This window comes from Siniperca chuatsi, linkage group LG15, assembly GCF_020085105.1.
Source record: "Siniperca chuatsi isolate FFG_IHB_CAS linkage group LG15, ASM2008510v1, whole genome shotgun sequence".
NCBI classification, from domain to species: domain Eukaryota; kingdom Metazoa; phylum Chordata; class Actinopteri; order Centrarchiformes; family Sinipercidae; genus Siniperca; species Siniperca chuatsi.
In genome coordinates this window covers 4,047,864-4,072,889 of record NC_058056.1, presented here as the reverse complement: position 1 = coordinate 4,072,889, position 25,026 = coordinate 4,047,864, and the positions used below count along the sequence as shown (strand labels likewise).

The 25,026-nt window shown below is 41.2% G+C and overlaps 1 protein-coding gene across 2 annotated transcripts; it reads left to right on the top strand.

Annotated features, from left to right (window-relative positions):
- Positions 1-12,686: 12,686 nt before the first annotated feature.
- On the top strand, positions 12,687-24,203 carry osr1 (odd-skipped related transcription factor 1). 2 transcript variants are annotated; one of them, XM_044166383.1, is made up of 3 exons: positions 12,687-12,947; positions 21,554-22,258; positions 23,566-24,203. In XM_044166383.1, exons 2-3 carry the CDS (start codon positions 21,582-21,584, stop codon positions 23,696-23,698), a joined length of 810 nt encoding a protein of 269 aa, XP_044022318.1. In that variant the 5' UTR covers positions 12,687-12,947; positions 21,554-21,581; the 3' UTR covers positions 23,699-24,203. The 2 variants fall into 2 exon arrangements, with proteins under 2 accessions (XP_044022318.1, XP_044022317.1); XM_044166382.1 differs by lacking the exon at positions 12,687-12,947 and having other exon boundaries at positions 21,297-22,258.
- The last annotated feature ends 823 nt before the right edge of the window (positions 24,204-25,026 follow it).

Here is a 25,026-nt window from a genome sequence, read left to right as displayed (position 1 = left end):
CGGGCAGCTGGATAATAAGGAATTGCAGTCTTCCAGCCTAGAAGTAACAAATGCATGCACTCATTTTTCGGCATCATTTTGAGACATGATGTGCCTGATTTTTGCAATATTATGTAGGTGAAAAAAGGCAGTCCTTGAAGTTTATATTACTGTTGTTATTTTAAGTATATTTTTGATTGTAGTACTTTTGTACTTGTAGTTTAGTTGACTTTTGCACGTGTATCTTTGACTTGTAATAAAGTATTTGTAGATTATGGTATTGGTAGTTTAACTTTAGGTACTAATATGTTTTACTTATCCACTGCAGTCTAGTTGTAACAAATATTTTTATTTTATGTATTTTTAGCCTGTCGTGATTAAGTGAAGTCAAACTTGAGTGTCATGATGGACATGGCATTTTCCCTTGGATTAGGTTTATGTCATCTGCAATCAGCTGTAGTTATGCACTACTGTCTTTTTGAGGCAAAGTACTGTGGAGAATTAATAAGGCTGCAGCAGCTGAATTAATTTATTGGGCATACCAAAATGAACAAAATTGGGTTATTAGAGAGTCGTAATGTAATATCAGTAACTGTGCCATTGCAGACTACAAACATTGCTTGTGTGCTTGTATAAAGTAGTTACTTTTATGTGCAGCGATCTGTTTTCAGTATGTCATGCAAAAATAATGAATAAAAACAATGCATTCGGTCATAAAGAAAACAGAAATGCAAATAATAGAAGAGGCAAAGAATAGTTAGGCTAGTTACTATGATATCAACCCGTTCTCATTCCCACGTCATTAAATACCAACGTTTTGTCACACCCCTTGGCGTGTCATACAGACGCACAAGGTACCCTTTATCGATTGTATGAGATGCACCGGGCTTTCAGTTAACTCCAATGTAAAACCATCCGCTGCAATATTAGACGCTCAGAGGAATTGCTTCAGCCGTCCATTCACTCCAATATTAACCTGAACGCTGTGAGCATCAATTCCAGAATCGAGGTGAATGGAGGATCGAGGACCTGCCAACTGGAAGTATTTTACTCAATGTTAATTCCCATTGTAGGATTATGATGAATACATACCAGGCAACCCTGTAACCCCAGAAGAGCAGGCTCAAATAGATGATCAGGTGTTTCAGAACCCCAGACAAGATCAAGTGAATGATCAGACGCTTCAGGGCCCAAGAGAGGAGCAAAATCCAAACCCTCTAGGGACAGATATACTCACTATTGGAGATGCAATGTTTTTGATTCAAGTAAAAGCACCAGACCAGGTTGACATGAGCTTTGGCCAAGGCGTTTCATGGACCCGATCTGACACAAACCCCAGACTACGAGCTCATGCTAAAAAAGCCGGGGCTAGAGTTATGGATGCTAGACACAGTGGAGATAGAGGAGGAACTCTTAAAGGGGGGCTCCTTAAAACGGGAAGACATTTATACTTCCTGTGGCCACATAGTGCTGACAGACCACCGCTCGAATGAAAGTGATCGAATGGGCCGCAGAGGATTTATCCAGAGTAATCACTATTTGTTGTAGAACGCAGGGAAAGACATACATGGGAATAGTAATTAAAAGGCTGTTGCAGGCCTTAGCCCTGGCAATGCCTTTTACATATTGCACGCCCCTGCTGAGAATCTTGGTTGACACTCCAGGTTTAAAAGGCTACCTGAGAGAAAAAATAATGGAGGCTCATGATGATTGGCGTAGATCTGTTGAAGAAGGTTCATCTCGTGAAGAAAGTTCAGAAGATGCGGAGGAAATTCTGGACACTCCACAGAGAGGGAGACGTGTAGAACGCACCTCTAATAATAACACTCCACACCCAGTCCTAGCCGGAGCCCAGCTAACAAAAGTTTACCCACAGTGAACGGAATATCAAGAGTGGTTCCTCAAAGGACCTCCACACCCAGAGCCGCAGGGCAACCCTGGGCTCAATATATGGCAAAAATGAAATAATACAAAGAAAATTATGTATTCAGACAAAAGAGGAAGCAATATATCAACATGCATTACAAAACAGACAGTGGATTTAAGGGCAAGCAGAAGCATTATATGAAGCAGTAAATTACCTGTCACTACAGAAAAGACAGTGGATTTAAGAACAGACAAAAATCTTATATTACTCAGCATTATGATAAGGAACCAATGTTCAGATTTAAACAGAAACAAGTCGTGAAATGGCTAATGCGGGAAAAGTATAGAAGCAACCTTGCATTTCGGATAGTGCATAACGAGATGTGCAATGGCAATAAAAAAATACAGACAGATTATTAGACAAACACATCAGACTGACAACACTTTGATCAATGAGGAAATATCAGTTTTCAAGTCACAAATAAAGAACAGTCCAACTGTGTGCACAGTATGTCACAAAGCCTGTTTCAGACTGTAACCTGGTTCAAACTTATTCAGGCGCTACATAAACTGAAACAGATCCACCCACATTATGAGGACATAACTTTCACAGATGAGGCTGACTTATGAGACCCAACAATTCCTGATGAGGAAGATGATGATGATGTGGATGTTACAATGAAGGATGATGATTATGATGAAGATGATTTGATGGAAATTGACAGATGTGAAAGTAGTGCACTTCATGAGACAGAACAAGAAAAATGAGCAACAAAACACTGACATGCTACCTCACAATGACCAACCACAGAAGCAAAAAGATTATGCAGAACAGAAAGATGACATGCCTAATGGCAGTTTTGCTCTAGAGTCATGCCTTCAGCCACCTGATGTTGTAGAGGAAATGTTGTGTTTTAGTGAAGGAATCTACTCTGTTGCAACTGCTGAAGGAAACAGTCCAGTTAGCTTTTTCAAAACACCTAAAGTAGAGGCCATGGGTTTCTCTGTTCAGTTTCCTATGTGTCAAAACACACTGGATTAACAGAGATGCATTAAAGTAATGCCCAGTAATTTTTTCAAAATGAGACTGTCCTGTAGTGATGATCGCTCTGCCAGAGACACAAATTGTTCTTTGCACAGTTTGTGACTGAAATACATTTGGCTACTTCCAACATGACAATCCAATTCGGGAAAGGAAAACCAATTACCAAAGATGGACGCAAAATTACCTCAGGAATGTTACAAGATAAACGAGAGGTTGAGAAACTTGTGCAGCATAAATAGGCAGTCAGATTCATGCTGCCACTCAGAGGGACACCAGCCTATAGAAAACAACAAAACATCTTTTTGCCATGGTCAGACAGCTGGGAACTACATTACTACTACTACATTCTTTTGTACATTTTCTGCAGCTGAAATGTGTTGGCCAGAAGTTATTGAGAAGACTCAGCAGGGTGAAGAAGTCAACTTTGCTTGAGTGGTCCACAAAGTGTGACATATTGCAAAGCAATCCTGTGACAACAATGTGCATGTTTGATAAATGTGTTGAGACATTATTCAGAGATTTAATCTTGTCTCCTGCACAACCAATTGGCAAAGTTGTTGACTACTTTTACAAAATGGAGTTTCAGCATAGAAGCCCACACATACACTGCCTCATATGGGTAGAAGATGCACCTCTGAGGAAGATGATGATCAGACTGTGTTGGAATTTGTGTCTAAATACATCAGTGTTCAACTACCTGATGCACATACACAACTGGACCTGCACAAGAAAGTCACAGAAGTGCAAATTCACAGCAAAAATCATTCAAAGACATGAAGTCACAAATCTCAGCGCTGGTTGCAGTTTCGGATTTCCCAAACCACCCTCCAGAAACACAATGATAACAAAACCTGGAGACAATGACTCTGGAACTGCTCACACCACTGAACCAGCTGCTGAATGAACGCGAAATTGCCTCCCTGAGTTTAGACCATCTCCTGGCTTGACGTAATTTAACAGTCAGCGAGTATGAGAGATAACTGCACATGATGAACCAATCTAGCACATCTGCTTAAAGACTGGAATGCAAATATGGATATTTAGTACATACTGAACCCATATACATGCAGAATTTATATCAAAAATGAGAGGTCAGCGCTCAGGAGTGTGTGACTCACATGTAGTATTAACGTGAAAAGGTCTTTGCGTGGTGTCCTAAACATACCAACAGATGACAATGCAATAAGAATGAGTTGTCCACTCACCTGGAAAACACTACACCAGAGAGTGAAAATGTGTGAATGACATCTTTGACTGACAAATACAAATCCAGGCCTGAAACAAGGGAGTTTGAGATGTGCTTGGCTGATTTTGCTGCTACTTGCAGGATTGTCTATGGCGAACACAGAGCAATACTATGGCACACTGCTGAAACTTTACCTTCCTTACCGATAAGAACAAGAACTGAAAAGACAGTCTTTACCCACATACGAGTCCTTCTACAATTGTGGCTTGGTTCAACTACAAAGTTCTAACCATCCTGAGAAAAACAGCAAGGAGATTGAAGATGCTGCCGAAGAGTACAGTATGAACAGAACAGAGGTGTGATTGATGAATGGTCGAACCTTGCACCTGAATCTGAAGTAGTGAAGTTGAAGTGTATTGAAGAACTTGAGGCAAAACAGCCAGACTGTGTAAATGAACAAGAAAATGTGCCATACTACAGCCTTCAGGCTAATGCTGTTACAGAATCCAAAGCCGTCAGAGAGGTCCCTGCAATAGATCCTGCACTGTTATGGCAAATGTTTCAGAATCCGAACCAGAAGCAAGCCTATGTATTCTATGCAGTTCAAGAGTGGTGTACAAAGCGAGTCTGTGGCCTAAACCCAGATCAGTTTTACATAAATGGCAGTGGTGGAACAACACATCTTATAAAATGCATCCATTCAGAGGCATACTGTGCAAATTGCCAAGATTCGCTGTCCTGTTGACTGCTTTCACTGGAACCACAGCCTTTAACATTTCAGGCACAACACTGCACTCTCCTAAAGCTACCAAGATTCCTTCACTTACTGGATATGGATAAGAGAAAATTAAATTCCGACCCAGAAATCACTGCAGCCCTGCAGATTATGAGACAAGCCAGCTTGAATAACATGATGCCTCTTCTCAATATCACACAAACATTAAGCAGGCCTGACACGTTGACCATTGTCCACCACAATACAGAGGGACTCCCAGCTCATGTAAATGACATAAAGAGCCATCATGAACTGTGTCTTTCAGATGTTTTGTGCTTGACTGAAAGTCATCTTCAAGGTTTGTTTGTTGGTGGAGCTGTTTCATTCTCAGGGGTATAGTCAACTCATCACTGCTGCAACCACAGAGAAGAACACACTGCTGGACCCCATTTTCATCTCGCACCCAGAACGATGTCTCTATTCTTGGATTCTGCAAACATAGTGTGTGAAGCACTCTGAGTGGTCTTAAGACTAGAAAGTCACTATAAAAGTATAATCCATTTACCATTTACCACAGTTATCACAACCCTGCATATAGTGTAATGTCCACCAACAGTTCATAAAGAAGTCTGAGTTTTAAAGATAAATAAACCGGCAGGGTCAGAAGACCCTTATGGATTATTTAAAATCAAGGCCAGTTACGTCGCCCGGATTGGCGCTACCGGGGCCCCACCCTGGAGCCAGGCCTGGGGTGGGTGCCCGACGGCGAGCGCCTGGTGGCCGGGCCTTTCCCACGGGGCCCGGCCGGGCACAGCCCGAAGGAGCGGCGTGGGGCCGTCCTCCCGTGGACCCACCACCCGCAGGAGGATCCGTAAGGGGCGGTGCAGAGAGATCTGGGCGGCAGTCGAAGGCAGGGGCCGGCGACCAGATCTCCGGACACAGAAACTGGCTCTAGGGACATGGAATGTCACTTCGCTGGGGGAAGGAGCCTGAGCTTGTGCGGGAGGTTGAGCGTTACCGGCTAGATATAGTCGGCCTCGCCTCCACGCACAGCCTGGGCTCTGGAACCCGTCTCCTCGAGAGGGGCTGGACGCTCCATTTCTCTGGCGTTGCCGGGCGGGAGAGGCGGCGGGCTGGTGTGGGCCTGCTCATAGCCCCACAGCTCAGCCGTCACGTGTTGGAGTTTACCCGGTGAACGAGAGGTCGCGTCCCTCCGCCTCCGGGTGGGGACAGGTCTCTCACTGTTGTGGCGGCCTACGGGCCGAACAGCAGTGCAGAGTACCAGGCCTTCTTGGAGTCCCTGGGAGGGGTACTAGACAGTGCACCACCCGGGGACTCCGTTGTTCTACTGGGGACTTCAACGCCCACGTGGGCAACGACAGTGACACCTGGAGAGGGGTAATCGGAAGGAACGGCCCCTGATCTGAACCCGAGCGGTGTTCAGTTGTTGGACTTCTGTGCTAGTTACAGTTTGTCCATAACTAACACCATGTTCAAGCACAAGGGTGTCCATCAGTGCACGTGGCACCAGGACACCCTAGGCGGAGGTCGATGATCGACTTTGTTGTCGTATCATCTGACCTCCGGCGCGTGTCTTGGACACTCGGGTGAAGAGAGGGGCGGAGCTGTCAACCGATCACCACCTGGTGGTGAGTTGGATCCGCTGGCGGGGAGGAAGCCGGACAGACTTGGCAGGCCCAAGCGTATCGTGAGGGTCTGCTGGGAACGTCTGGCGGAGCCCTCTGTCAGCAGGGTCTACAACTCACACCTCCGGGAGAGCTTCTCCCAGATCCCGGGAGGTTGGGGACATTGAGTCCGAGTGGACCATGTTTTCCACCTCCATTGTCGATCACGGCTCGTAGCTGTGGTCGCAAGGTTTCTGGTGCCTGTCGCGGCGGCAATCCCCGAACACGGTGGTGGGCGCCGAAGTAAGGGATGCCGTCAGGCTGAAGAAGGAGTCCTATCGGGCCTTGTTGGCTCGTGGGACTCCCGAGGCAGCTGACAGGTACCGGCAGGCTAAGCGTGCTGCAGCCCGTGCGGTCACAGAGGCAAAAACTCAGGACTGGGAGAGGTTCGGAGAGGCCATGGAGGAGGACTATCGGTCGGCCTCAAAGAAATTCTGGCAAACCGTCCGACGGCTCAGGAGGGGGAAGCAGTGCTTCACCAACACCTTGTGCGGTGCGGGTGGAGAGCTGTTGACCTCGACTGGGGATGTTGTCGGACCGTGGAAGGAATACTTTGAGGATCTCCTCAATCCCGCTGTCACGTCTTCCGAAGAGGAAGCGGAGGCTGGGGACCCGGAGGCGGACTCATCCATCACCCTGGCCAAAGTCACTGAGGTTGTTGGCAAGCTCCTTGGTGGCAAGGCTTCGGGGTGGATGAGATCCGTCCTGAGTATCTTAAGTCTCTGGATGTTGTGGGACTGTCTTGGCTGACACGTCTCTGCAACATCGCGTGGCGGTCTGGGACAGTGCCTCTGGACTGGCAGACCGGGGTGGTGGTCCCTCTGTATAAGAAGGGGACCGGAGGGTGTGTTCCAATCACAGAGGGATCACACTTCTCAGCCTCCCGGTAAGGTCTATTCCAGGGTACTGGAGAGGAGAATTCGTCCGATAGTCGAACCTCGGATTCAGGAGGAGCAGAGTGGTTTTCGTCCCGGTCGTGGAACACTGGACCAGCTCTATACTCTCCATCGGGTGCTCGAGGGTTCATGGGAGTTTGCCCAACCAGTCCACATGTGCTTTGTGGATCTGGAGAAGGCGATCGACCGTGTGCCCCGGGCGCTTTGTGGGGAGTGCTCTGGGAGTATGGGGTCCGGGGCCCTTTGCTAAGGGCTGTCCGGTCCCTGTATAACCGGAGCAGGAGCTGTGTTCGCATTGCCGGCAGTAAGTCAGACCTGTTCCCGGTGCATGTTGGACTCCGCCAGGGCTGCCCTTTGTCACCGGTTCTGTTCATAATTTATATGGACAGAATTTCTAGGCGCAGTCAGGGGCGGAGGGTGTCCGGTTTGGGAACCACAGGATCTCATCTCTGCTGTTTGCAGATGATGTCGTTCTGATGGCTTCTTCAAACCAGGACCTGCAGCATGCACTGGGACGGTTTGCAGCCGAGTGTGAAGCAGCTGGGATGAGAATCAGCTCTTCCAAATCTGAGGCCATGGTTCTTGACCGGAAAAAGGTGGTTTGCTCTCTTCGCGTGGGTGGGAGTCCTTGCCCCAAGTGGAGGAGTTTAAGTATCTCGGGGTCTTGTTCACGAGTGAGGGACGGATGGAGCGTGAGATTGACAGGCGGATCGGTGCAGCGTCTGCAGTGATGCGGGCGCTGTATCGGACCGTTGTGGTAAAGAAGGAGCTGAGTCGAAAGACAAAGCTCTCGATTTACCGGTCAATCTACGCTCCTGCCCTCACCTATGGTCATGAGCTTTGGGTAGTGACCGAAAGGACAAGATCGCGGATACAAGCAGCCGAAATGGGCTTCCTCCGCCGAGTGGCTGGGCGCTCCCTTAGAGATAGGGTGAGGAGCTCAGTCACACGGGGAGCTCGAGTAGAGCCGCTGCTCCTCCACGTCGAGAGGAGCCAGCTGAGGTGGCTAGGGCATCTGATCCGGATGCCTCCTGGACGCCTCCCTCGGGAGGTGTTCTGGGCATGTCCCACCGGGAGGCGGCCCCGGGGAAGACCCAGGACACGCTGGAGGGACTATGTCTCTCGGCTGGCCTGGGAACGCCTCGGGATCCCCCCGGAGGAGCTGGAGGAAGTGTCTGGGGCGAAGGAAGTCTGGGAGTCCCTGCTTAGACTGCTGCCCCCGCGACCCGGCCCCGGATAAGCGGAAGAAGATGGATGGATGGATGGATGGATGGATAAAAATGCAAATGACTTACTGACTAAACTAATATTTTCATTGCAAAGATTAAGAAAATAGTTTATTATTATTATTTGTGTAAAAAAAGTACAGAAGATTCTGTTTGATTTAAAACACATGCTAAAAACACATGATAAAATGAGTATTGGGGAATCCTCCGTACAGCCTGTGTACTTTGCCAGGCTGCGTCAGTCTATTTGAGGCTGTGAGGGAGGGAGGGTGGTCCAGAGGATCCCCTCCTCAAAACTTGATATGACTGTTGTAATGTAAGAGGAACTGACCTGCAAGGCTTCTTTGTTGCTAAGGGAATAGCAGTGTCTTTGTTCTGTACAGTTTTAACATATTAGTTGTCATAATCCAGCAGGTCTTCCATGTCAGCAGATCCTTCATGTCTTCCAGCAAGTCTTACAAAATGGTAGGTATGACATAAATCCACAGATTATTATGTTGTTGAAGTTTTTACAACATGTACATCCCACCCATTGCACTCTCTGGCAGGGCGGGTGGCCTTGCCAAAGATTATAACTTACTTATTAATTACTTTGCTTTCCCCTGAAAAAGAGTCCCAGTGTCTCCAGTGTCGTATGTGAGACAACACCTCCCAGCCTTGGCTTCACCTCCTCCAGCACTGTGAGAATCAGCTCAACAACCAAGATATCATGCTGCCACAGACCAGACGCTGCACCATCTTAACTGTAAAGTGGACACATCACTGCTGGACCATACAGACACTTCCTGTCAGTCCCAGTCATTCTTCAATGTGGAGAATAAAATAACACCTGCCAACCTTTGCTGCACCATCTCTCTGGCTCTGAGACACTGAACGAGTCAATACCACAACCAAAACGTCATGCTGCCACAGACCAGTGCTGCAACAACACCATGATTAACTGTCAGTCAATAGCGGACCCATCACTGCTACATGTACACATGTAGGGATAACACAATTGAAATTACAATTTTGACATGATTTTCACTCCAGGGCTACTGGAACTTAAAGCCATGATCTAACAGGTGTATTAACCCAGCATGATGTGAAAAGCTTTTCATGGTAGGGCTGAACAATATTGTAAACCACTGAAATTGAAACATTTGTATTTAAATTGTTTCAAGTTTCAACTGTCATCATTTTGGAAACACTTTGATTTCTATTTCTGTAATGGCATTACATCAGGCTTATTTGTATGTTATACAGTATACTCTGTGTTTGTATGTATGTTGTTATGTCTAAGGCTCAGAGAGAGAAACTGCTGTGTGACATGTTGGCTCAGTGCATAGCATGGCTGTCTTAAAAAAACCCAACAACTAGCAAAATTTTATTTCTGTATTTAGACTTTTAATTGCATAGAGACACTCAGCATGATGGTTCACAATAAACATATGAAGAAATGTATCCAGAAAAAAAGATTTCTTGACGATTTTGTGTGTTTGTGGATGCCAGTATGTTATGTTGTTTTTGTCATAAAGACAGTTTTGAATTGTGAACAAATCTGTCTTCATGTCACAAACCTAAACTCTGTTCAAACTTAAAACACTTACAACAGTCAAAATGTTGGTGAGAAAATAATGAAAAACAAAACCAAGCATCATTCTTCTGAGTTTGACAGCAATTTTTCAGATTCTTTAGTGCCACCTACAGGTAAAGTTATATCAAATGCTACAGACTTTTGCATCACTGAATTAGGTTACCATACCATCAGCAAGATTTTAACTCATAACCTTGGGATCTGACAAGGCCACACACATTGCAACATCTTAAACCACTGCACTATTCAGATACACCAAAAGATGACTATCCATGACAGCAATATTACATGGAGGACTGCCCTGAGCCAGTATTGAACCCAGAAGCCTTGCTATGTAACAGGGAAACTGACCATTACTTTTAACCACAGAGCCAGCAGAGGATCCCTAACACACAATGCACAAATTCACATTTTGTTGAGAAAAAAAAATTGTCTAAAATTAAGCTTTTGGGTCAGAAATTTGAATATTATTAGTGGCAGGAGGTCTTTCAGAATGTGAGGATGTACAGTGAGTGTACAAAGTAAAAGAAGAGAGCCAGCACCTGAGTTCGAACTGACAACCTTCTGATCTGAAAGGTTCCAACTCAGTTCACATAGACTTCCATTGTAAATTTTAACACTTTAAAATATTATATAAAATCACTAAAACATGTTAGAATAAGAAAAATGATAGCATAAATCTAAGGAAGAATATAGATGTTTTCATGTTGAAATGAAGTTTGTAGGACAAACAGTACAGGAGTAGATAAAAAAACTGTGAAATAAATAATAATAATAAGTATAATGAGCGAAGAAAACAAATGCATGAGAGCTTCAAGCTCAAGAAGTTCTCACACTAATATAGATTTGAAGAACATAGTGCAGCAATCACATAATAAAGATTAGAAGAACATAGTGTGATTGCTTGCAGCATAATTTCAGAGGAAGGTCACTTGGCCTTGATGTGCTGCTCTATGTGTATGTGCATGCTGTGTGTTTCTGTACAGAGGAGAATCCCACCTCACAGTGGGTACTTACACCAGAGAGACATTCTTTACAGTGTGTATTCCTCTACTGCCTCACACAAAGTAAATTATGTCTGGCGGCTGTTTTTTATTGGTAATAGATGGAGGGTTAGCTGGGTTTCTGTCCAACATCTCTGATGGATTGCTATGGTTGTACTCATAAACTTGCCTCTATTATTCAATATGAACAAGTCCTGCCAAATTTCTCATAATATATGAGCAGGGCACACTAAGCCAAGATAATCCACTTCATGCCATTTCAGTCATGTGATGCAGAATCAGTTTGTTTCTTTCATCACACTCACATTTGTGCTTTGGTTTACAATGAAGACCACAGTTAGAGATAATGTTTTGACAATCAGTGTCGGAACCTCAGCAGGAAAAAAAAAGTTCTCCAGCAGATGGCAGATTTTGTTCACTGAAACATGATTTTCCTCCTTGGTTGCTGTAGGCTGCTATTCACTACAAGAACACCACAAGCTATTATCCTGAACATCTTGTAGTTTCAAAACTATCCTTTATACACTGACACTGAATACACACTGTCCTTTATATTTTCATGCAGTGGTTCCTATGGGGGTCGAGATAATTTTGACACCTAGTGATAACTAGTGAGGCAATTCAAGTTCCGTTTTTTTGCAACTAAATGTAACCTTATTATTATTATTATTGTTCTTGATATTACTATTAAAATTAATAGTTGTCACGTGAATAGTGATATTTCATCATATGTGGAATGTGTTTAATACCTGATAGATTTACATGTGCTTTTTTGTACCATCAGGGGACAAACATCTGTTCAAAAATTCTAAACAATCCTAGGGGATGGCCACCAGTATATTCTATAGCCTACCCTAAATGAGCTCATAGTTAAAGGGAGTTTAGTTCTACTAAGATTACATTTGATTGTTTGATCACTCAAACAGACTTTTTTCATTAACATCTTACCTGTATCTTAAAATCAAAGGTTAATGTGGCTTTTAGGTATGCAGTCAACATTCAGTATCAATCCTCATTAGGACAAGATACACAAACTCCCTCTGTGACTGGGCTGACAGTCTAGCAGTCTCCCTGCACTGATTTGCGAGGCCTACAAGGTTTGTTTTTCCAAAATTATAATTGGCCGACAAGATATTATCTCTTAGTCGAGAGAAGGGACGCAGTCAGTGGGAACACTTCATATGCCTTATAATGGAATATTTTCCTTTAGAATTAAACGTCAGAAAACATGTTGACTCATCTTTTTATTATTAAAAAAAGAAATACTCTATTTCAAACTCTTTTTGGATTGATTTCAAAGAGCGTGTGCACACATGCCATGTAACCAGGGCAGACAGAAACACTACCACTTAAGTGTTTTTCCTGCGTGACACCACAGAATCATATAGCAGCAGCAGTAATGTTCCGTGTCCTGTAGTGGTGTGTTGTGTTGTATTGTATGTGGGCTGACTGAGTGACGCGCCAGTAGGAGTAGGACTCTGAGCTGCAATAAAGAGGCAGCGGCAACTGAGAGCGCAGAACAGTGGAGCGGAGAGGCTTCCCAACACCACAGATTACACTAGCACACCGCCGTGCATGCTCAGCTCAGCCTCCTCTCTTAGCTCGCACCGAAGGAAAGCAGCAGCAGCGGAGGACCATGCTGCTGCTCAGGCAGTCTCATTAACTCATCCACCCAGATAAACAAGGCTGCTCAGCTGGCTTCCTCGCCCTGATCCTCAGGCAGGACCCCAGAGCTGTAGAAGGAGAATTTAAAAAGTATCTTTTTATTGGTAAGTCTTCACTTTGTTTCCTTTCACTGTTTGTATGTTGCGATTAATTCCGTTTCATTTTCATTTTTAATATATAAACAAAGCTTTATATCAGATTGTCCGGATTTTATTAAGTTTAAAATAATATAGGCCTAGCGCGAATTCAATTAGCCTACCTGTGTTTTATTTATCAAATAATTATTTCAACCAATAAGAAACTCTACAGGAATTGGATGTTTTAGATGTGCAGGAAGGTTTGTGCAGCAGGTAGCCTATGCCATTCAGTTCTTCAGTAATGACATTGTTTTGATATTATTGTCAAGATCAGTACTGATTTTCTTAAATGTTAAATGATATTTAGTGATAACAAAATATATTTTTAAATTAAACGGTGTATGAGAAAGGGGACACTGGTGATATTTGCGCTTAAAAACCTAACTTTTTCCACTGTCGTCACATCGGCTGTATTTAAATTGATTGACTTAAAAGAGCAGAATAGTTTTTCCTCAGCAGATGCGCAAATGTGAGACCTCATGGAATATAGTTTTAGTTCCTTCCCTTCTCTAAACACAAGCAAGACTCCAAATACAGTTTTGTTAATTATCAGCACATGCCACATTAAGTATCTAATACTAAAAATATCTCTACAGAAGTAGACTGACAAAACTGTAAACTGTTTTAATACAATAAATCTTATCCAATTTGGCTCATTTGGTTCCCTCATTAATCCTCGTCCTCAACTGATCGTTAACCCACTTTGATGGGTCTCAGTTCAATGCAGTGTTAAACAAAGATTTATAAAGGCTGCACAGCGCAGTCTGAATAAACACAGACATCCGTGAAGAACAAGAAAGAGGAGGTCACCTCCGCTCTAAAAGCACTTCATTCTCTGCTTAGCTCAGTGACAGTCTCTCTCCCTGTTTCACTAATTAATGATGCTGCTCTGCTTAATGAAGCCCTGGATCAAACAAAGTCCATATGCATCAGATAGAATTTCTGTGAGGCAGGTGTGACGGGTCCAGGCCAGCGGCTTTTTCTCATAACCTCAGTTCATGAAGATCAGATCATGGTGGATGTGTCCGCCCGGAGGCTGAGCTCTGCTGGGGAAACAGCAAACACCGATTCACCGTGAGAGCTGACATCGTGGAAGCAGGCGGCAGGAGGGCATGCATGGACATGGCAAAGTTTGAAATACTGGATTAGTCAAATCTGTGCCATTTTAAATGTTACTTAATAGGTACCAGTGTGGAAAAAGATCTTTCACTGAATTAAAATTAGCCAAACTATGCTGTACTCCATTAGAGTAAAAGGCCTGCCTTCATTTTACTTAAAATTAAAGTATTAGTTAATGATACTCGTTAAGCATTAAGCCCTTAACAGAGTGTTATATTATTTATTAATGTGTTAAATGTGTAATCAGCATTTTGATGCAGTCGATGGTGCAAATTTCTAACTACTTTATATATCACTGGGTGGTTTAATCCATAAAAATGTATCATATTGTGTATGTTCGAAAATTATTTATTAAACTTATATTATTTATTAGATACAGCTGTCAGATAAATTAAGTGCAGTAAAAAGTATTATATTTCCCTTTAAAATGTAGCGGAGTAGAAATATAAAGTAACATAAAATGGAAATAGTCAAGTTCCTTTAAATTGTAATTAAGTAAGTTTCTTTAGCAAATGTACTAAAGCATTCCACCAATGATGGGTAGAAATGACCTACAAATTATTTAATGGAAATCCCAACTGCTGCGGTTCATTTAAAAGCCCAGTTTATAACTTTCAGCGTTTGTTTTTGATTTAGAATACAAATGTCATTTGAAGATTGTTAGTTATACAACAAGAGGTCTCTGTCTTAAGTAAGTAATTTCTTTTCTATAACTCATTTTATTTAAAAAAAATGGAACATCTGTAAATGCAATAAGAACGTTTCAAGCCTGTTTCCAGATAAAATAAACTTTTTTCAAAACATTTCCAGAGATGAGTTGATTTTTTTGGAAACAGGTTGAAATAGTTCCAATGCACTGGCAGATTTCTTGTTGTTGAAGAAAACACATTATAATGTAAACTACACATGCAGTCACTGTGCATATACTTGTTAGTTCAGGTGAATACACCTGTGGCGACTATTACAGTGTAACTTTGAGTCAATACAACATTCTGATGAAGGCTGGATTAAAGACTCTAACCTGCAGGGTAAAATGAGGACCTCTGCCATAGAGGGGGTGGGGGAAGGAGGTCCTAAATGACTGCTTCAACTTCACTAGCCTACAGCTGCCAGGGACTGTAGGTATTCAATGATTCAGGCCTCAAGAAAGCTGTTATCAAGGTTATCAATTTCTAACCACACCCGTGCGACCCTCTGTTCTTATCAATGCCAAGGTACAAATAAGGATCATGTCTTATTGCATAATGAAAAGACAACATACTAACAGGCTGTAAGGTGTGGCTCTCTCTATATCTAAGGCTGAGGGACTCATAACTTGGTTTACGCGTAGTTTTTAAAATAAATATGGAGAGCAAAGAGCAAGCAAAAATCAGCAGAAATCTATGTAAAAGTAAATTGTAGAAGACATAGTTGAGAACTGATGTTGCCGCAAAAATAAAGTTTGTCGACTCATGTCACAATGGTCATAATAACTTCTGAGCATACATGCATTTTACTCAATTCCTGTACCTAAGGTGCTGGCACTTTTAAAGACTTTATACTTTTACTGTTTCATCTGATAGCTGTAATTTGTAGATTAAGATTTTCTTTTCAACACATGCTTTTAAATCCATGGTCACAGTTTAAACCAGTGGTTTCCAACTTGGGGGTAAAGACCAGAACCACATGAGCCAGTTTGGATTTAGTTTTATTACTTGAGCATATATTTTATGAGTTGTAAATGTTAAAATTTGGAGTGGTGGTCTTTTAATGGAATATTTTCCCATAGTGGTTTTTCTACCATTTCGCTACCGCCTATATTTATTTGATATTTTGTTGGCATAAAACTGGTAGAAATTAAATATATTGAGTCACAAATTTCTGGAAGCAGCTTACAAAATACCCTGTGTAAGGTTTTAATTGTAAAACGTAAACTTCACCAGGTGCTAAAACCCCCCAAATTCACAAATTTAAAAAATCTGAGGACATGTATGTGTCCTCAATGTTTGCAGGATGTGTTTTCCATAGTTTGGACTGAGTTTGACCTGCTCAGTTCTGTAGAAGAAGAAAGGTTCCCATCCATTAATAATTTCTGGGTCTGGAGTGTGTACTACACCCTGCCACCCAGTGTCTCAGTCTTCACAATGAGACCCTCTGAGGCGCTGAATCTTGACCAAAGCAGAGGGCCACATGGCCGTTTGGATCTGGAGGCCCCTGGTATGCAGACATCAGAGGGTTAAAGGTGAGGAGAGGCTCAGCAGCATTGCACTTATCTCCTCTAATGACCTCCTAAGTAAAAGTCAATTACTTCTGCGTTACGATCAGAAAGGAACAGACCACAGGGGGCTGTTCGAGCTCCATTGCTCCTCATTACAACCACTTCACTAGAGTTTACTGGATGAGCAGCTCCACTTCAGGCTCGAGGTTAAGGCATTACTAATTTTCTTATTTACTCTATTTATTAAAATTTCTATAGCCTTTCTATAATTTCTATAAAGCTGGAAAATGTAAACTCTGTTCTCTCTGCCTGTATGGTCATGTTCAGATTCTTTCACTTACACTGCAAGACAACAGAATAACAACTTATTACAAAGAATTACCTCAAAGCGAAAATAAAACTCACCTGGCTGACTTGAATACAGTTTTTTGTATTAATATAAATGTTTGTTAAAGCAGCACTTTCCTCTACTGTACAGGTGGTGATGAAATGAAAAAAAATGTCTAGTGTCTCACAGTCCCAAATGAATTTACAATCCCATGCATTCTTCTTAAACTTACAAAAAACTCTGTTTTTCTTAGATCCTGAAAAACTTGGGAGATACCAGGTTCTCCCCCAGCAAAGACAGTTCAAATACATTTCCTTGCAGCGGTAACTTTTCAAGTTGACTTCAACAATGCCTGCTCGTGTTTCTCCACTCATACACTGCATTACACTATTTCTTCTCTAATTAATTAATCTATGTCTAAAATTATTAGTAAGAGTTTACTGATTATGAAATATTAATCATGGTCAATATCATTGCTATTATTATTATTATTTTTGTTATTATCATCATCATCATCATCAATATAATATTAATTATTGTTTGTTGCTTCAAAAAAAAAACTAATCGTTATCAGTATGAAAACTGATGGCTGCACCATTCCATCAAATGGAAATGTTCTACATGTTTTGTGCATCACTTTAGACACATGTCCCCCAGAGTTTTCTCACTGTAAACAGTGGTGGAAGAAAATACATCCTGTCCTAAAGTAGAAACAGCAACATCGCAAGGAAAAATGACTCAATTAACAGGAAAAGCATTCACGATTTTAGTAAAAGTACATACATTTACACTGGAACATATACTTCAGTATCAAAAGTAAAAGAACTAATTTTAAAAAATGGACCCTTTTACAGAGTTATTGTGTTATTGATACATGCATGTAAGCAGTATTTTTGGGTAATATACACCGTTGGTTTTACCACAACTACCACTGTATTTAATATTTTATGACTTTATCATATGTTCTGCGTGTAGTATTAATCTTTTATATTTTTTCATAATATTTCAGTCTTCATCTGAAAAATAACTACAGTAGTAACCAGTGGTGGAAGAACTAAAAACAGTAATAGCAAAATATAAAAATACTCCATAACAAGTAAAACTATTTAAAATGTTACCAAAGTATCAGACATTAAAATACTAACATCAGTGTTATATTATCAAATATCATATTATTGGATTATAATAATTACTGATATATTAATAAATAAGCAGCATTTTTATGTTGGTGGAAATGGTGATGACTTTAACTACTATATACACTGTTGGGTAGTTTAATCTATAACAATGTATCATATTTTGGTGCATTATAGGTTTTGGATGATATTTTTTACTTGAAAAGCAGCTGTCATGTAAATTTACAGGAGTAATAAGTACCATCTAAAATGTATTTGAGTAAAAGTATAAAGTAGTTTAAAATGGAAATACTTAAGTAAAGTACAAGTAACCCAAAACTGTACATAAGTACAGTACTTTAACAAATGAACTTATGCCACCTGTTGTAATAACTACAGCCATCAGATAAATGATGCAGTGAAGTAAACAGTAAAATATATTTTCTTCTGAAATTCAACTCATTCAACCTCAAAATTGTACTGAAATGCAGTTCCTCAAAAAAGTACTTTTTGAGTGTGCAGCAGTTGTGGGTCAGTAAACAGGTCTGCTGTATGAGATGAGATGAGTGGCCTGTGGGCTGTGTTAACTCTGAGAACAGGAACTTGGAGCTGCTGTGGCTGTGCCTGTCCTTTAGCGTCTGCCTCAGACAAAGATACATTATTGTCTATTGTTATTCCTGCTTATCAAACCTGATTTAACAGCTCACAGGTATTTCTCTTGCTGAATGCTGTCATTCTGTTTGTCTGCCCTCAAGAGCCCCGGGCATATTTCTGGGAACAGGAAACACCGACCCACCCACACACACACACACACACTGCTTTTTATCTGTCTGATGCATGCATATGTGTGTGTTAATGTTACCAATTGTTTTGTGTTCACTTTTGAAGACACATTTAGTGTCTTAGTACACTTGCGAGGACCATCAGCGATGGTTTGAGCCCTAATCCCTATCTCTACTGTAATCATAACCCCTAAACTAAAATGACTATTAAAACCAACTTTAAAGGACCATACCAGAGGGTTTTTTTCAGTAGTAGAGGCAGAATTTTTAAAGTAAGACTCTTTTCATTTAAAAAAAAAAAAAAAAAAAAAATATATATATATATATATATATATATATATATATAAACTGCTGAATGTTTGGGTTTAAGTCTAATTATAAGAATACAATTTGCAGGTCAGAGTAGCAGGTGGATGGGTGAGTAATGCTTCTGACTTTCATACAGAAAATTGTTGTTTGCATCCTGTTACAGACCTGTAATTAATGTTCGGCTTTTTAACCATCACCACGATCTTTCCTTAATAACCAAACTGTAGTTCCCATGTTCAAATATTGCAGAAAGTGAGAATTTAAAAACTTAACTTTTAGAGCTTTCTATAGGGTCTTTTCACATGCACAGCCTTAAGACTTATTCACACCAAATCAGGCATTGCGGCAAAAACGGCAGTCCTCCCGATCATTGAAATGGGGGTAATGCGTTTAGGCTGCGGTGGTGGGGACTGCAGGGGACGCTGGAAAAAAAACGCAGGGGCCCTGCGGCGAAAAGTTGAAAGGTCATCCACTAATCGGAAGGTCGGCGGCTTTCTCCAGCCCACATGTCAAAGTGTCCTTGGGCAAGATACTGAACACTAAATTGCTTCAGAGGGCTGTGCCTTCGGTGTGTGGGTGTGTGTGACTGAATTAGTTTCTTTGTACTGATGAGCAGTTGGCACCTGCCATCAGTGTATGAATGAGGTGAATGTGATATGTAGTGTGAAGCGCTTTGAGTAGTCGGAAGACTAGAAAGATGCTATAGAAGTACAGTACATTTACCATTTTGGACGCAACCAAACATCACGCTGTGGTGGCCAATCATGTAAGCTAGCGATCAGACCGGTCAAACTGCTCCACAGTCAGCCTGAAATATCGCTGAAACTGGGCTCTCTCCAGGCAGAGTTCATGGATCCAGTTACGTCCTCACTTGGTTTATTTCATGTACCCAGCTTCGAAGTCTGCATCTGGCTTGCAGTCTATGCTGCAAAATAACGATACCAAGAGGTATCACAGCGGATATGTTCTAAAGCACAAATTAACATACTGCTGCACAACCCTGCACTAATTGCCAAAACGGCTGATTTGGTGTGAATACAGCCTTAATAAGCTTAATGAGGTCCCCTTCAACAGCATTATCAGCAAGCCAGACTGGATGTGTATTGGCTCCTGATAGAAGTATGTGTGTTGTTATATGGGGTATGGGGAAGCACTAGGGTTCTGGGTAAATGGGGGTGTGGGGTGGGTACACCAGTAATATATATATATCAAACATGTCTATGGATTTCATCATGACATTAAAAATATTCTACCTTTGTATGAATTCAATCAGGTTGCAGTCCAAGCCACAACATTAAAGCATTCTAAGCAAATATACCATGAACCACCAGCCCTTAGAATACCCGCAATCTCTCAACCTTACAATAGTGGCAAATATCCTTTTTCCTTATACAACCATAACCTACCTACTATCCCCAACATTTTCTGGTGAGTGGATGTTATTCATTTAAGTTATTATGTATTGTACAAGGAAGTGGTTTCCCTTTTATATTGCTAATGTGAACGTCCTTGTGAACTAATCACAGCAATCACCTTTTTCCAAAGATGAGATAAAAATATGCATATCAATCTCATGTCTGTGTGTAAAGTACAGAACTGGAGTCAGGATGTGGTTAGCTCATCATAAGGAGTGAAAGCAAGGGGAAACAGCCTGGCTCTGTCCAAAGGTCAATAATACACCTAAAACCCATCTAAAGCTCAATAAATAATAGTTTGTATCTCTTTTGTTTAATCTGCACACAAACAGAAATGTCAAAAATTATAATTTGTGGTTTTAGGGGGAGTTACATACCAGAATTATTTCTTGACAAACATAGTGCAGTCTTTATGTCAAGCTAGGCTAACCACCTTGACTCCAGTTCAGTACTTAACACACATATGTGAAATTGATATCCATCTTCTAATCTCACTCTCAGAAAGTAAGCAAATAAGCATGTTTTCCCAACAGTTTCTTTAAACTGAACAAATCTGTATTGATCCTTCCTCTTATCAATTTTAAGCACTAAGTCAGTTTCCACAAGTGAATAGTACATCTGTAAAATGTATGCACTTGAGGGTGTATAATAAGGGATAAAATATACCTACTGACCAACGTCAGTTGGTAGAAGTGTACAAACAGTGTAGAAGCGTTATTAAGTGAATTCCTTCCTGACCTGATTTGTCACACTAATCTGGTTTCTTGTATAAATGTAGCTGTAGTTACACTATGTGTATGTGTAAGTGTAAGTGTGTGTTTTGCAGTAGAAACTTGTGATCAAACCTTCAGTGAATTTACTAACAAAAGCATAGTAACACCTAATAATAACCCTCATTAATAAATGATAAATTGATAGTTAATTAAACTGTATTAATAATTATTTCACTGTTAACAAACAATGAAATCATAATTAATAATGTTTTTATTAGTAATGCTAATGTAATCAGAATGTAATCATCTCTTTTCAGCTATGATACAATGTGTAATTTTAACTATTTTATATTACAAACTAATGATAAAATATAATAAACAAATTATAGCATTACTAATAATTAGTAAACATTAATTATCAATTCATTTTTTGTTAACAGTGAAATAACTATTAAAAAAGTTGAATTAACTATCAATTTACTATTCATTCATTATGGTTATTATAAAGTGTGACCGAAAGCATTATTAATGAATCAATGTGACATGGCCCAAAAGTTGCATATTTTCATCTGATAATGTTTTCTGTTTCTACCAGAGTGCCTGTTGGATTTTGTGTAGCAGCCATGGGCAGCAAGACTCTGCCAGCACCAGTCCCTCTCCACCCATCCCTCCAGCTGGCCAACTACTCCCTTCTCCAGAGCTCCACAGGGCTCCAGCCACCAGATCATTTTCACAGTATCTACAGCTTCAGCGCCCTACATGCAATCCACCTCCACCAGTGGACCCTCGGCTACCCGCCTTTGGCCCTGCCCCGCTGCACCATCTCCAAGCTGCCTGCCCAGTTCTCCTCCATGGCCTCCATCCCCATATTCCCTCACCTCCTGCAGCCCAAGCAGGACTCAGCAAGACTGCTGCAGAGCTCCAAGAACAAGCCCCGCTTTGACTTTGCCAACCTGGCAGCAGCAGCCACCCAGGAGGATCATCTGAAGGCGGAGGACCTGAGCATGACGGGTGCTGCTGCTGCCGGCACTGCAGCACAGGCTTCATATCACCATCCAACCTCAGCCAGCCTGGGATGCCTCCTGGATGTTACCAAACTCTCCTCACCGGAGCGCAAATCCAGCCGAGGCCGACTGCCCTCCAAGACCAAGAAAGAGTTTGTCTGCAAGTTCTGTGGCCGCCATTTTACCAAATCCTACAACCTTTTGATCCATGAGAGGACACACACAGATGAGAGGCCATATACCTGTGATATCTGCCACAAGGCCTTCAGAAGACAGGACCACCTCCGGGACCACAGGTGAGAACCAGACTTTATCAAAGCCTGTCAAGTCAAATGATATACAGAACAGAACATTGTATTTGCTGGGTGAATAAGGTGTTACTTTCTGAAACTGTCAATCTGACAAGCATGCCCACTTCATGTAGTGATTGGCTAGGTTTGAACTTCTCTCTCAAGCTCATCTTTTCAGTCTTCATACTACTTCTGTCACTGCCAGAAAGTGTGTGTATCATTATCCCCATTTGTATAATGAACTGCGTCTCACCCCTCTCTATAGTCAAGTTTCAATCCAAGTTTTAGTGGGCATTTTAACCGAATTTCCATGGAATCATCAAATTTAAATTCATGCACATTTTCATCCACTATTATGCAAATATTACCAGTTGGCCACACTGAAAAAAACATTTGGTTGTGCTAATTGTCCAGTTTGGCGGCCACTCCGCGGTAGGGTATAAACACTGTTGCATTTACACATGTTCGGATGACACTTTGTACGTTTGAAGCATACTGAACCCTTTAGCCTGCATATCTCTGACTGAACTAGACCACATATTTTACCTCACACATTTTTGCCTCATGTTTTATCCAAGGCTTAGAGTAACTTCACCATGAGTATCTGCATTTACTAGAAAGTGGTAGTACTAGAAAGTGGTAGTACTGGCTCAATGTAAAATGGAAGAAAAAAGACTCGAAGTAAAAATACACTTTGAGTCACGTTTATGTGCGTATAGCACAAGTGAAATGCAAGCCTGTGTAGATAGACGTGTGTGAGACAGATGACTAAATATGCTGCTGAAATGCCTCCTGTGTATCTTTGTCGTCAATCGACATTTTATCAGCAGTAACCTGAAACAGCAGGTTAATGAGCTTGGATTAGGGTGAAAAAATGTCCCATTAGGCAGAACAGGTTTAAAGGGTTTTTCCATAAAAGCTTGTCACTATAACGAGGTGTGTAAGAAGACACAAGATATTGAATGTTTCCAAAAGACTGCTCAGTCAGATATTTTGTGTGTAGTGTTCTGTCTATAGTGTGGTACACTAATTGTGTGGTGCATAAATAATGACTGAATGAAGTCAACCTAAAAAATTCAAAACCAAAGTCAAACCATTGACTAAATGTCTGATTTAATGTAATGGTTATCTGGTGCATTATTGTATAATTAGCATAATGTTACCAAATATCTGGAATTGCAGGGAGACGACTTGTTGGAAGGGTCATGAAGCCTTGCATATGTTGACCCATTCTGTACTAATGATGATGTTCTGAAATCTGAAATGATTCTTCCTAAATACTAACTGGCTGCTCTGTTGTCTTCCCCCAAAAGGTACATCCATTCCAAAGAAAAACCGTTCAAATGTCAGGAGTGTGGGAAGGGCTTCTGTCAGTCCAGAACTCTGGCTGTCCACAAAACATTACACATGCAGGTCAAGGAACTGAAGCCAGCCAAGATCAAGTGATTCACTCCACCAGCAGGGAAGGGACACTGGAAAAACAACAAAAGTCAACAACAGTCAAACAACAACCAAATATGTTTTCATATTAGCTGTTGGAGGCATAGCCCTCAGCTTCTATGGGATTACTTCTCAAGGATTACATATTTCACCAGCCAGTTCTTAAAGAAATAATACAGAAATAAGCCTTAATGGAGAAGTGTATGCTTGGTTATGAAAGAAATGGACCTTTTTCTTAAGGTTTATAATCCAAAGACTTTATAAAAGGCACACGACTCTTATGCAATTTTTTTTTTTTACAAAAACTGAGAATGATCAAAGCCATGTTAGCATAGACACATTTTCCTCCTTTTCAATATCACATTCCAATGTTATTTTTGTACAGATACATTATATTAAAATTTTATTTTTGCACTTTAACCTGATTATTGATTATTTACATATATCACTGGATTTCTTAAACTTATTTTCAAAATGAATAATCATTTCTGAATAAAATATTTTACTGTAACTGGTTGGCTGTGTGTCTGAGTTTGTCTGAGTGAAATGTTGCTCTGAGGTAAGAATTTAGGTAGGGTGGTCGTAATTCAGTGCAATCTTTTCCATCATGATCATGACAAGGACAATGATAGTGACGAGGTGACATACCAGTCATTAACTCCCCACTTACTCCTTAATCTAAATTTGGACATTTTTCTCATTTTTTTAAAAACTCTAGATAAATTAATTTAAAGCGGCTCTGTGAGACTGTACTTGAGCTAAATGCTGACATCACCATGCTAACATGCTTACAATGATAATACTAGCATGTTGATGTTTAGCAGGTATAAAGTTTATCATGTTCACCATTGGTTTAGTGTGTAAGCATGACAATATTTGCTAATTAGTCTGACTTACTCGTCGAGGGCATAAGAATGTGTTCAGCTCTGGCTTAACAAGATATAGTATGTGTGTGGACACGCTAAGAATAAGAACTCATTTATTCAGGGTTTTCCTATAATTTGATAGTAAGATAGTGTGATGCCTTTGAATTGTTGGGGAGATTTTGTACCAAACAGCAGATAGCACTTTACAACTTTGCACATGTAGTGCTATTTGTGATTGTCCAAGGTTTGAATATTCAAGATTAAACCTACATCCCGTATATACAAAATGTCTTCTTCCTTACTGTATGCAGCAGCAGACTGGTGAAGCCAGCTTTCTGTGCATGGTGCACTCACTTACTGATAGTTTGAGACACACATGGATATCATTTACGTTTTGAATGACCACTTCCTGTGCATTGCTTATTTTCTTCAGTGACCACAGGGCTAGAAAACAGTTTGTGAGAATCT

What these genes read in the sequence shown, in the direction of transcription:
- osr1 (XM_044166382.1), top strand. Translation starts at nt 21,534, where the DNA reads ATGTTTTCTGTTTCTACCAGAGTGCCTGTTGGATTTTGTGTAGCAGCC. An exon ending in GACCACCTCCGGGACCACAG is followed by an intron (nt 22,259 to 23,565) that starts GTGAGAACCAGA and finishes TTCCCCCAAAAG; the next exon opens with GTACATCCATTCCAAAGAAA.